The sequence below is a fragment of the Rhinichthys klamathensis genome, unplaced genomic scaffold (assembly GCF_029890125.1).
Source record: "Rhinichthys klamathensis goyatoka isolate OS25496 unplaced genomic scaffold, OSU_Roscu_1.1 h1tg000092l_1, whole genome shotgun sequence".
Taxonomy (NCBI): Eukaryota; Metazoa; Chordata; class Actinopteri; order Cypriniformes; family Leuciscidae; genus Rhinichthys; species Rhinichthys klamathensis.
Window position 1 is genome coordinate 2,882,305 of NW_026606631.1, and position 14,490 is coordinate 2,896,794.

General features: G+C 41.3%; 1 protein-coding gene across 1 annotated transcript in view; it reads right to left on the reverse strand.

Annotated features, from left to right (window-relative positions):
• abcc8 (ATP-binding cassette, sub-family C (CFTR/MRP), member 8) overlaps positions 1-14,490 on the reverse strand; it is a 104,946-nt gene that overhangs the window by 68,578 nt on the left and 21,878 nt on the right. The window contains exons 10-11 of the mRNA XM_056252131.1: positions 11,950-12,084; positions 11,605-11,767 (exon numbers count right to left, since the gene is read on the reverse strand). Coding sequence (XP_056108106.1) covers positions 11,605-11,767; positions 11,950-12,084 — 298 coding nt within the window. The remainder of the gene's footprint in view (positions 1-11,604; positions 11,768-11,949; positions 12,085-14,490) is intronic.

Here is a 14,490-nt window from a genome sequence, read left to right on the forward strand (position 1 = left end):
TGTTTTCTATTTGAATATATATTTTTAAATATATTTTTTAAACTGAAACTCCAACAATATTCATCCAGAACAAATGAAACGAGTAAGTGAGGGAAAGCGGGTTTGTGTGTCAACTACCTGTCGGAGAGATTAGAGAGCGAAAAAACGCAGCTGGTATCGTGTATCCTGCGGAAGAGTTTCAGATATTTCAGTATCGATATGTATCGAAAAATCTATATTTTGACAACACTATTGCACTAAGTTTATTATTTCAGAAGCCATTTTAAAAGACTACAATACAAAAAAAAATGGATATTATATAAAATTCAACCCGCCAAAGTGGCTAGTAGGAGTGCCTGCGATACAAGCCACGGCTTATATATATATTCATTGATTTCATTGAATGCTTCATAGGAGTACGTGGTCACTTCAGGCTATTAATAACTCTGGAGCTAGTGGTTTCTATGGAATTGTTCAAAATCAATATTTCTATGGAAAAAAATAATGGGAATTTTGCTCTATAGAGACTGAACTGTCCCTGACATTTAACCAGAGACTGTAGTAGCTATCATCATCTCTCGCCTCTGAGCAAGTTTGCTCATTGCCTCCGAACCAAACTAGTATATAGCAGTGTGTATAGAAGGAATGGCCTGGAGTCAAACCTGCTGACATGGCCCATTTCTCTGCTGTGAGGGATGAGCCACCTATATGACCTTTATGTGCTGGGAAGGACTGATGACACCCAGAAATGCCATTAGAACTAAATTTCATTTGAGTCTACAATGGGTTGACAAGTTCAATCCACTACAACATTTTCAGAAAAAAAGAAATAACTTTGATCACAGTACCTACAGGGTCCGTGATGATACTGTCAAAATGATTGTTTCCTTTTAGTTCTGCTGCATCGAGCTATCAGCTATTTTATTTTATTTACTGCTATCTATGTACTGCTGTGGGTCTACAGTTTAATCACACTGATGGGACTTCCTTCCACAACTAAGTTTTATGTCTGCCAGGGTATGCCCATTTTCTGCTGAAAATGGGAGAATTGGGTTTTTGGTGTCCTCTATTGGCCTCCAGGTTAGTATGTTCTGCTATATTCTTGTTGAGTTCATTAGTGATTCTTTAACTTAGCTGTTGTTCATTGTAGAATATATGTTGAATTGAAATCTGTAGATCTTTTAAAAGAGCAAAAGAAAATGAGTGATCCTCTGCAAAAATACCAGTATTGAAGAATATTGATTCAAATTGAATGTTACATGAACCTGGTGTCTCTTGGCACCAATGCATGCAGAATGTTCTCCTGCTGAGCAACACAGTCCTTCTTCTATTGCCAGTGTCGCAAAAAAAAAAAAATGCAGCGAAAAAAAAGATCAGAGAACAAACCCGGTCTTATGGTTGAAAGACTGCGTAACCTTGACATAAATCAAAACAACTTTAGAGAGCAGCACTGTTAAAGAGTCATATTCCACTTAAGAACTCAGTTCTTTTTTGTGTAGTTTTCAGTTTCAGCTGTATTTTTTACATCCATTTATTAGGTTATTTAGCATTCTTTTTTTTTTTCAAAAGTTAGTTGATGTTTTGCTTGCAATTTCAAGCTTGACAAAAAAAAAAAACACCCATGCATAGATATTGATGTATTTTCTGTTTTTCCTTCTCTTAAACGTTTTTTTATAAGAATCGTATAATAACATTATTATTTCTATGCATAATGCGTTTTGACTTCCCAGCAATCTATTGTCATGGGTTGAGTTATGTTACCGCACACGAACACGAAAATGAAGGTAGTAGGCAGTCTTTTAATTAATCCACAGGTAAATCCATACAAGGACAACAGCAAACCAACACAATCATAGAACAGACGAGACCCGACAGGGAAGAACAGAAACCAGGGAAATTAAATACACCGGCAAACAAGGATGATTAGACACGCTTGAGCGCCGAAATCAAATCTGTAACCATGACAACAAACAAGGCAGGGGAAACGGTAAGAACAAAAACAAAGTCCAAACTGATGTGACTGTGACATTATGCCTCCTCCTGGAAAGGCGTGGTCTCGCGACGACAGATAAATGGAGGAGGAGAGGTGGACAAAGAGTCCGGGAGAGGGATCAAAGGGAAAGTTGAGGGTGGTACTAGTGGTGTGATCCAATGAATAGCCTTGAACAGGGACAGGCAGGTGATGACCCAGGCCACAGTCAGAACTGAGATCCATGGCCGGAGGGAGGAGCCATGGAGGAAGGCACCCAGACAGCACCATGGTTGTGACCAGAGGCGATGGCAACACAGAAGGTGGAGCCCACCATGCAGCCGAAGAGCCGATGTAGTGTAGAAACACCTAAGACCTTGGAGGCCGCAACGGAGCCGCACCGACGACCCCCCAAGATGGAAACGGGGATCCAGAGGGCAGAGGTGAAGCCTGAGGGAGGGCGGAGCTAGCCGAAGCTGTAGGGGTGGAGGGCCGGAGAACAGTAGACGGCCCGCAGGTCCATGTCGAAGGTGGTGCGATGTCCAACCCAGGTGGAGCCGGTGGTCCCAGGGAGCCCGGCGAGGTTGAATGTCCAATAGTCCTTGCTGGAGTCAAGGCAGGAAGGAGTGTAGGTGCAAGAGCCAAGGCAATGGGTCAAGGTGAACTGGAGCATTCTGAGGCTGAAGGTGGAGCAACGGACTCCCCTTGCCCAGGAGGATGTGGCTCATAGCAAGCACAAGGTATTGCCACACCACTGAGATCCTGGGATGGTACTGAGGGACTGATGGGAGACAGTGATGACTGGGTGGCAGGAGTGGCTGATGATTGGAGAGGAGACTGAAGAGAAGCACTGGAATTGACCGTTCGCAGGCCCCTCCCCCAAAACGGCTATTGTCCAATCACACATCATAGCAACCGTTACTATGTGAGCAGGTCCGTCAAACATTGACTCCAAGCAAGATGGTGAAGCGGTGCGCCCACGGCGTTTGTAAATCGGACACTAGATACCCCGAGAGATTGTCTGGAGGAGTTGTGTTCTTTCCGTTTCAAAAGGCGAAAACACAACGTGTGCGGTGCCTACAATGGATAAAAACAGTGTGGACGGCCCCACTCCCAGTTAAATGTGTCGAACATGGTTAACTCGCATGCAGCGTGCGTGAGACTGAGACAATGAGATTAGTCAAAGACACATGGAGAAAGCAGATCAAGAGGATCCACAAAGGAAGTACGTTTTCTAAAGTGTTGTTGTTAACATGATATTTTCGGGGGGAAATGAGCAGCAGCACCTGTAGACTACAGTTTAGACTAACGTTAGAGGAGTGCACGTTCGCAACGGGGAACGCATGAAGCTTAACTTACTTGACAACATCAGTTCATATCAATATCGTAACGAATAGAAATAATGTATGGTTATCTGCATCTTTCCGTCTATTATGTATAGTTACTTTTTAAACACGAAAATCGCATTCAGCATGACACGCAAGCGGTTGCCGTGGTAATGAACAACCTGCTTGTTAAAGCGAATGAATAATCCTGTATCTGAGGCAAAATTACTAAATATGCAGCGCGAGTTATATATTTCTAACTCCAAACAATTAGCCACTGAAACAGCTTATAGAATCTTCTTCAAGGCTGTGCTGGTTGCATTTGAGGTAACGTTACAGGTCATGGGGTTTCTCAGATTTCGCTTGAGACCGGTTTGAGAGCTTGAGAGCATTATTAGGCTCGATAGTAGTCGTGTCTCCTTCATTGCGTATTTTTATATTTTGAATATATCCCTCCACTGCATACAGTAACCCCTTTTGCCTCGATCTGGAGGATATCGCGGAGGTATTGCTCCAAAAAAGGTCACTGACGCACCTCTTCCCGTCATGGCAATCTGTGGCGCTGGTCGTGTTTGACCATTTGTTTGACGGGCGTAGCAACAATAACTAGGGGGCGTGGCTTTTGCGAACGGTCAATTGACAATAGACATTAATTCCAAGATTGTGGTTTGGAGAGGAGGTGGGAGAGGGAGGTTAGGCAGTACCAGCGGGTCTCATGATGACGATTAGAAGTCGGGCGGGATTAGAGGAGACAGGGGATCCAACTCTCCAAACACAAAACAACAGTACATTAAAGCCAATAGACTCTCACTCTCAGTGGCGGCAGGATGGGCGGGGCTCACTTCCATACCCTCGTACTCCCCGAGGGCTCACACGGTGATGGATGGTGCAGCAGGCTCGCACACCTGGTCAGACGCGGCTAGCTCAGGCTCCAGGGTAGTCCTGCTCAATAGCTCTTCTTGGCACGGGCCCAAACATCGCGGCGGAGGCGGGCTCTTGGTCTGCGTTGGGCTCATGTGTTCGCTCCTCGTAGCGGGATGGTCTCTGGCTGGGCACTGGGTTGTGAGTGGGGCTGGCGTCATCGTAAGCTGGTCCGATGGTCAGCAATGATCCACAGGATACCAGCACCCACTCCACATAATCGATAAAGCTCCCCAAGGGCCCTCCCCGGACAACTGCTCTTTTGGTGTGGTATTCAGGCCGCATTTGTAGAAGTGTGAAGAGGCAGTCATCCGGGAAGTTTGATAGATGTGAGAGGTGTTCCATGAGGGAATGGTTCCCTTGTTCAAGGCATATTAACAAAAAGGAGAGATTGTCCTTGGTGAAAAAAAAAAGAAGAAAAAATTCAAAAAGCCAAAAAACTAACGAAAACATCTAAAATTCTTTAACGCTTAGCGTTTCTCACTTCTGGGTCTTCTGTCTCGAGCTATGTTAACGCACATGAACATGAAGATTAAAGTAGTAGGCAGTTTTTTAATAAATCCACAGGTAAATCCATACAAGGAGAACAGCAAACCAACACAACCATACACTAGATGAGATCAGACAGTGATTAACAGAAACAAGGGAACTTAAATACACAGGCAAACAAAGATGATTAGACACACAGCAGAACTGAGTGACAAAATCAAATTACTGTTACTGTAACTATGACAACAAGGCAGGGGAAACGGTGAGAATGAAAACAGTCCAAACTAAGGTGACTTTGACAGAGGAGCCCTGACAACTTGTTGAAAATCATTTGGAATATTTATCTATCTATGATTTATCGAATGGGCTTTTTAGCATTAAAATAGTAATAAAATAAATAATCAATAAATAATCAATCTGTCAAATAATGAAAAAATATAAACAATTATATAATATTTATTTAAAAAAAATATATATAAATGAATATATATTATATACATAAATATCATAACATCACATATTTTATATACACAAAATTATTACAAATATAGTGTTATTATTAAAATATGTATTGATATTTATAGAATTATAATATTTACATTATTTTGATATTTATTAAAATGTATATTTATTAGGGCTGTCAAACGATTAATCGCATCCAAAATAAAAGTTTGTGTTTACATAATATATGTGTGTGTACTGTGTATAATTATTTTGTATATAAATGCACACATGTATATATTTAAGAAAAATATGTTATTTATATATAAAATGTTTATATTTATATAAAATATACATTATATATAGGCTACATTCAGTCTATATACAGTATATACATGCAAATATTTCTTAAATACACATGCATGTGTGGGTATTTATGTATTTAAAATAATTATACACAGTACACACACATATATTATGTAAACACAAACTTTTATTTTGGATGCGATTAATCGCGATTAATTGTTTGACAGCCCTAATATTTATACAGTATAAATAATTTTTGATAAATACTTATCAAATAGATATATACAGTATATGCCTATATATATATATATATATATATACACTCACCGGCCACTTTATTAGGTACCCCATGCTAGTAACGGGTTGGACCCCCTTTTGCCTTCAGAACTGCCTCAATTCTTCGTGGCATAGATTCAACAAGGTGCTGGAAGCATTCCTCAGGGAGTTTGGTCCATATTGACATGATGGCATCACACAGTTGCCGCAGATTTGTCGGCTGCACATCCATGATGCGAATCTCCCGTTCCACCACATCCCAAAGATGCTCTATTGGGTTGAGATCTGGTGACTGTGGAGGCCATTTTAGTACAGTGAACTCATTGTCATGTTCAAGAAACCAATTTGAAATGATTAGAGCTTTGTGACATGGTGGAAGTAGCCATCAGAGGATGGGTACATGGTGGCCATAAAGGGATGGACATGGTCAGAAACAATGCTCAGGTAGGCCGTGGCATTTAAACGATGCCCAATTGGCACTAAGGGGCCTAAAGTGTGCCAGGAAAACATCCCCCACACCATTACACCACCACCACCAGCCTGCACAGTGGTAACAAGGCATGATGGTTCCATGTTCTCATTCTGTTTACGCCAAATTCTGACTCTAACATCTGAATGTCTCAACAGAAATCGAGACTCATCAGACCAGGCAACATTTTTCCAGTCTTCAACTGTTCAATATTGGTGAGCTCTTGCAAATTGTAGCCTCTTTTTCCTATTTGTAGTGGAGATGAGTGGTACCCGGTGGAGTCTTCTGCTGTTGTAGCCCATCCGCCTCAAGGTTGTGCGTGTTGTGGCTTCACAAATGCTTTGCTGCATACCTCGGTTGTAACGAGTGGTTATTTCAGTCACTGTTGCCCTTCTATCAGCTCGAACCAGTCTGGCCATTCTCCTCTGACCTCTGGCATCAACAAGGCATTTCCGCCCACAGAACTGCCGCTCACTGGATGTTTTTTCTTTTTCGGACCATTCTCTGTAAACCCTAGAGATGGTTGTGCGTGAAAATCCCAGTAGATTAGCAGTTTCTGAAATACTCAGACCAGCCCTTCTGGCACCAACAATCATGCCACGTTCAAAGTCACTCAAATCAATTTTCTTCCCCATACTGATGCTCTGTTTGAACTGCAGGAGATTGTCTTGACCATGTCTACATGCCTAAATGCACTGAGTTGCCGCCATGTGATTGGCTGCTTAGAAATTAAGTGTTAACGAGCAGTTGGACAGGTGTACCTAATAAAGTGGCCGGTGAGTGTATATATATATATATAGGTATATGCATATCTATCTGTGTTTCATTCAGTTCATTGTCAGTTCTCATCGCGTTTTACCCGGTTGTTCGGTTTTTGTGTCTTCTAGTTGAGTGTCTTTTGATTTTAGTGCTTTGCCTTTTTCTTGCCATTATTGCAAACGATTGTGACATATGAACTGACCTACCATTGATCTAACAGCAGTGAAACTATTCCTCCTCTCCCAGGGAGATTCATCCGTCAAGGCCCATATGCAGAGGTACCTGGTCCCCTTCATTATCTTCAACGACGGGTCGGGTTTAAATCGACAAACTCATGCATGCCTGCCTGGAGAGGGACCTCAGGGGAGCCTCCATATTTACATTGACTGGATATTGCTACAGTGTGGACCCCCCAACAACATTGTGGACAGTGAGGACACCAACAACAGCCAACAACCCTGCGACAACTAAGCCAGAGCCCACCGCAGATGGGGATCTTGAGCCACGATCTACGAGCTGATCAATTCCACGATCTGACCATGTGCGAGAGCCGGCTACATCATTAGTCCCTGAGGGAGTTCTGCTAAAGGAGCAATTAATGGACTTTGAGAGCAAGTGCAACCTGACGGTATTGTCACCCTGCACTAAACTTGTTACCTCACCCAGCACTGAATTGTTGATATCTGTGTTCCAGCCCTACCTCTGACTCCGGCCTCGTCTTCCTGTTTCTGATTAATGTGAAGTATCTGCCAGTCCAATGTCGGCCAAGATGGTCGTTCAGTGAAAATGTGCCTGTTCCGTGTCTGTCAAGAGTGATATCCCTGAGTAATGTGTCTGTCCTGTATTATCCTAAAGAATTATTTTTAAAGTTCCTGTCTGCACTGCCCAATCCTCCACTGTCTCCTCTCAGCCCTTCAGCTCTTCCCATGCTGGCTCCATTTTTACGTCTGGTGCTTCGAGTTCACCAGTTCAGCCCCCGAGTGTTGACCGGATCGATGTTCCAGATCTTCCTTGCCCCTCACTCCATCTCAGACCAGTCGGCTCCGCCTTGGCACCTCACCCCTTAGGCTCCGTCATCCCTACAACAGTCATTGGTTTGCCTGCGCCACAGACTTCTGGGCCTTCAGATACGCTTCATCCCTCCACCCCTTCGACTCTGTCTGGCTTCTCCTTCCCTCTGGCTCCACCTTGGTCCTCGGTCGCACCGCCTTCGCCTCAGTCCTCTACCGCCCCGGCTCCACCTCAGTTGCTCGTCTCTGCGGCTCCTCCCTGCCCTCCAGGAGCTTCGATGTTGCCTGGTCCCATCAGCTCTTCAGCTCTGCCTGGGTCTCTACCACCATGGGCTCAGTCTCGTCACACGTCTTCCTGAAAAAGTTGACCAAGCCTTCTACATAGCTCCTCCTGTCCTCGACTCCATCTTGGGCCGTCGTCCTGCGACTGCTGCTGGGTGTTCCACCCTGGCTCCTTCTGCCTCAGCCTCCACCCTGGTTCCTCCCACCTTCTTCTCCACCCTGGCCCTGCTTGACCATTGTCCCTGCTCTGCGTCCCCCACATAGGCCTCCTTCCTTAGTCCTTTTTAAACAATAGTCCAACTGAGGAGGGTTTTTACAGCTGCACCTAGATCCTTTCCTTACCATTACTGCATCTGATTGTGAACACACACACACACACACACACACACACACACACATACTTGGCTTGCTACAATAGTCAGTGTTACCGGTATTACCGGTGTTCAGAAGCAACACCAGTTACATCTCTTGCCCACCGCGGCACCACCCCCCACTGTCTATTTATTTTATTTTTTTAATAAAATCATTTACAGGGATTAAAGTGAAAAAAATTCTTCTGACTGAAATTTTTTTCAGGCCAAGTCATATTCCTGTAACTTTATTTAAATAGTCGAGACCAATAGCGTTTTAAGGGAAGATGTTTAAAACCGATCTAATATTGAGTAATTTAAAAGCTATTTTAATCTATGAAAAACAATTACTTATCTTGACAAATAATCAACCATCTACATAACTTTTCAGTGCATGTTTTTATTTATCTTATGAGACCAAACAATGCTAAACTATATTAATATATAGTTTGTGCCATGGCAAATTGTTTTGGCTGAGGGCAAAGTGAAGTTTTATAACTTTATTATGTAGGCTATATTTAACTTTAACTTTGTAGCCTATTACAGAGCTGACTTATGTTTAATTGAATTGTTTGCTTTATTTCTCATTGTATAGCTTATTATAGCCTACCTATTAGGCTACTACTTTTGAACGGGATATTAGCATTAAAACTGACATTTAACAAAAAAGAGACATGGTTGTGTAATTTTATATATTCTAAAATATATAAAATATTATATTACTATGCATTCTCTTCACTGTATGTGTACGCATAATACAATAAAACGATACAACCCTGTCTGTTTGTTAAATGTCAGTTTTAATGATAAATAATGTTTCATATTTTTAAAATGAAAACAAAAAGAAGCAGGTTTGTGTTTTAGCTATATTTCGTGTTGTTATAACTATATGATAAATCAATGTGCGTTGCCTGAACCACATTTGTGTGGCCATTTATATGTTTATGATAATAATTATGTTCATTTATAAAAGAAAAGAGGCACAGTGGTGTTGATGAAAAAAGGCAGAGTTGATAACCGGAGTGGCCGCGTGCTGAGTGACGCGATCAAGAACGCGCTGTTAGCAGCGTCCTCTCGTCCTCGGGAGTTTGTTCTCCTGAGTCGAACTTGGCAAGTCCGAACTACCAAGGACGCAAGTCCGAAGTTTGCGTACTTGGTATTGAGAAACGACCAATATTGACCCGCGTTCTGTTTTCTATCATGGGACCGCAGCAAACGAGCTGTAGCCTCGCCTGACAAGATTGAGTGAACAGGGTCCAGGGAGCAGTTTTTCCGTGAGCGGGAATTGAAAAACCGGAGTGGACCATGAGCAAAGTGATTACAGAATGCTTAGAGTGGAGAGAGGAACGTGCTTTTGCTCCACTCCAGGCTTTATCACATCCCCCCTCAGCAGGGTGAATACGCATCATCTTTCCTTAATTTAAGACCTATTCAAACTAAAATTAAGACATTTATCACACTGTTTGCGAAATGAAAGCCTATTTACGGCCTTAAAATTATGAAAAGTTAATTTAAGACATAAGGACAGACGGGAACCCTGCAATTGACGGATATCCGTCATAGACTCGCTGCAATTAACGGAAATCCGTCGTAGCGACGGAGAACTTTAATCCCTGCATTTAGTTCAGTTAGAGAACAGACACTATTAAACTGAACATGTCTGCTTAATAAATCGTGAGCCGAACGAGACTCGCAAAATTGTTGCTGTGCATTTATGCCCCTTTTCACAAGATGTAAAACAATTATTTGATGTCCCTAGAGCAGTGGTTCCCAAACCTGTCCTCACGGCACCCCAACACTGCACGTTTTCTTTATCTCCCTAATCAAACACACCTGATTCAACTCATCAGCTCATTATCACATGGGTTAACACATGCAGTGTTGGGGTGCCGTGAGGACAGGTTTGGGAACCACTGCCCTAGAGTGTGTATGTGAAGTCTTAGCTTAAAATACCCCACAGAATTTTTTTTATAGCATTTTAAAATTGCCAAATTTGGGCTTGTGCAAAAACGCACCGTTTTAATGTGTTTCCCTTTAAATGCTAATGAGCTGCTGCTCCCGCCCCACTTTTCAGACTTTTTTGCGTCTGTCTGGCAAGCAATATCTCTTGTTTGGCTGCTCTGGTCTGATGTGCTGTCCTTTACAAATAAAGATTCCACTATCAGCGCGATAAAAATAACAACATAGCTGGACTCATGGTGCTATCCCATGCTATCACAAACTATATAAAAGTTTAACATGTTATTATGAGCTTAACAAATTCAAAGGCAATTTGGAAAACAAACGCGTAATACTTACTTCTAGATGTGTAGCTGGATTACGAACAGTTGGCACTGCTGCATCCTTCAGGAGCAACTTTTTTGCAAAACCTGCTTTATACTGAGCCTCATTCAAAAAGCTGTCCGGTGTAAAATGATTCGAGCAGACTTAAACGGATTTTGGTAGAGTTGAGGGAGCATTTTCTTCAAAAACAAAATTTATCCACCTCGTTTTCAGCAGCTCAGATTTCGGGAGTAAATAGATAGAGCTATGTGAATTAATACATCTAGCTACACAACACCGACAACACTTGGGAGTCATCCTCGTCATTGCAGCAATGGCGGATGTGTACAACTCTCAACTCACTGTGAACTCGATCAGGGCGGTTCTATGTTAAAACGGCAGTGTCTGTCAACACTCGTGGGCGGGGCCTGTGGCTTTAGTGACGTCACCAAAGCCGCATTTTGAAAACAGATCGTTGGGAGACACTGCTTATGATTTATGGGGATTTAAAAAAAGGAGAGGGTGAATTTTTATCACTGTAGGGTGGTTATGTACACACACTGCCAACACACATTTATGTCCAAACACCATGTAAAAGTGAATTTTGCATAATAGGTCTCATTTGAAGCAACAATAACAGCTATTTTTCCCTAAATAATAGTTAAGACTAAGAACCCTGTATGACATCTATCACCCCATGTAACAAACATGTTTGCTCTGCGTCCTATTCTTCTGTGAGGTAACTGTGAAAGCTAAGGTGTCTTACTGGATATGGAGGTGTACAGGGCAAAGGTCTGCAGGCTAGTGAGCTCCTTGACGCGGGTCTCCTCCACACTTGAGCAGAAGATGTGTTCCCAGGCATACAGCTTCAAGAGTTTGATACCCCGCAGCAATTCATTGGTCTTCTTCAGCCGCTCGCTGGAATACTCCTAAGGCCGTCACATAAATTATACATTAGTTACAATACATTAGAATCTCTATATTTGACAGGCTTATCATTTGGATAAACTCTGGCTTTACTGCACAAATATCATTTGTATTTGAACAAAATCTGTATTTGCACAGTCACTGGATGTTTCATGTTATCAAGAAAATAAACAAAGTAGCTCACCAATGTGCTTTTCTGTGCATCTGATAACTTGGTGGCCACAAAGTACTGCACCGGAGCCAGGAGGGTGATGACCGTGGCCCCTATCAAGGCACTTATTCCCAGGAGGTAGTAAAGGAGGATGACTCCCACTATGATCTGAAACCAAGAGGAAAATGTACTTCTGATATCAATTTTACATTCAGTAGCACTTTTGTCACAGCAAGAGTCAGGGGGGTTCTTAGTTTTTGATGCCCAGAACCCACAAGTATGATGATCCCCCTTTCTAAAATATAAAAGAAGCTATATATTTTCATGCATAAAGACACATTTAACTACCTGAAAAATCTTTACTTTGATATTTATTAATGATATTTCAGTGTCAATGTAATACAAAGCAGTTTTACAGAGGTTTCTTTCATTAAATAAAATGCAGATTTATACTTTATTTATTTCTGTTAAAACTAGGGATGTCAACAGAACAAAATAATGGCAATTAATCATATAATTTAAAATGTAACATTATCAAATTCTGTAAATGTGCTTTATTATTGAGTTAAACATAATAAACACGTTTAACATTTTTAATTATATAATTATAAACATTTAATTAAAGTAGCATTTTAACTGTGAACAATTTTTTTGGACTTCAATATTTCCCAGACACCCTTGTGGACCCCTGGACCCCAGCTGGAATACATCTACTTTTGTGTTGTGAAAAAGGAGAAAATATATGATGAATATTACATAATTAATAGTCTTGCTGTGCAGAAGCTGAGCATGTGGTTTGAACTACATATATGCCGCAATCAAAAAAACAAAACAAAAAAATTAACTAAAAATAAAGAAAGAGCCTTAGGGAACTAATCAAGGTTTGCACAAACAAAGGCAGCCAGGAGTAACCCCAAGAGCGGTGTACGTGCCATGCTCAACGAAGGAAATGACTTCCTAGTCTTACTTGATACTTCCGACCTGTCAAATGTCAAATGTGTGTGTGTGTGTGTGTGACGTGCGTGTGCTTTTTCATCAACTTACAGGTTATAAAGTTTATCGTAGCTATGTGGGCGCTAAGTTTGTTCGGTCATGTGGCCAAAATCTCATGTTCTAAAAGATGAAGTACTACGCACATGCCATTTAAGACAGTAGCCTTCTGGCTATGACTCGACAACAAATCCATGACTAAGACACTCTTCTCCACTCCTCAAAATATGAGCCTTTATAAATATATTGTTTCTTGAGTAAAGAAAAAGCTGTACTTATTCAAACAACCAGGGCCTGTATTCATAAAGAATCTTAATGCAAAGAGTAGCTCCTAGTGACAAAATTCTAAGAAAATTCTTTGATTTTTTCTTTCATTTTAAGAGTAAACGGCCACATTTCTTAGTAAAGAAAAAAGTAATTCAGAAAGTATCTTAACCCTTAAAAGAGGTCTTAAGGTCAAAATTGTTAGGAGTACGGACGAGGACTTTTAAGAGGTTTAAGAGTGTCTTTAGCAGAGGAGAAATGGCAGAAAGATGAAGAGGGAGAAGAAATGTGTTGCAGACAATGGATGACAGTGAGTTAATAAGACGCTATAGATTGACACCCGGCCCGAATTTTCCTTTAAGGATAGCCTTGTGTTCCTCCACTAACTGGGCTAACAGTAAACACGGTTCCTCTGTCCAGTCGGGATTTCTCGTCCTTCTTGGTTTTGATTCCATGTTTGTTACATTAAAAACAACATTCAAACCAACACATAAATAGACATGGCGGACTTGGACAACCAACCAATCACAATCTTTAAAAGATTGTGCCATACATAGCAACGGGGTCAACCCCGCCTCCTCACTAAGATGAACGTTTTTGTCTTTTCCTTACTCAGAGTTGCTCTCAGGTCGGTCCCGAATCGCTCTTAAGCTAAGACTCCTACGTAAAAGTTTTTAAGCTAAATTAAGAGTTTTCTGAGAGGATTCTTAGAATCTTTATGAATACGGGCCCAGTTCTTTATTTACCCTTGAATTGCAAAAGAGCAGAGGCGGTCCAAACTGTGCGGCACTTCATTCACGATAGAAGTGTGTGGAGTTATGAGGTTTGACTGACAGTTTGAGGAGCCAATGCAGTTACAACGATGTAAAGGGTGACCAATAATAATAATTTAAGAGAATTTTTTTTTAAATGACAAACTGGAGATAGCGATAGCGCCCGACAGCGACGATACACACACACACACAATCTGTTTTAAAACAAAAGTTCTCAAGGACTCTCATTATTTCATGAGTAATCTGATGACTTAATTGTTGGTGTTGTTGAATTTTTGCTCTGCCACAAATTAGTGTATTTTTATTTAAATAAGGACACTAATATCTTCATTCAAGAGCCAAAAAAAACAACAACAAAAAAAAAACGTTCAACACGTGGCACTATACATTTTACAAGCTGAGGATTTGAGAACAAAAATACTGTCATACACAGACTAAAAATAGATCCTGATATTTCACACTGTCTAACCTCAGGAGAAGCATTCGATAGCAAAAGCAGTGAGAGGAATACTGAGTGGGTTTGCAACATTTTTACATTTTGTTTTCT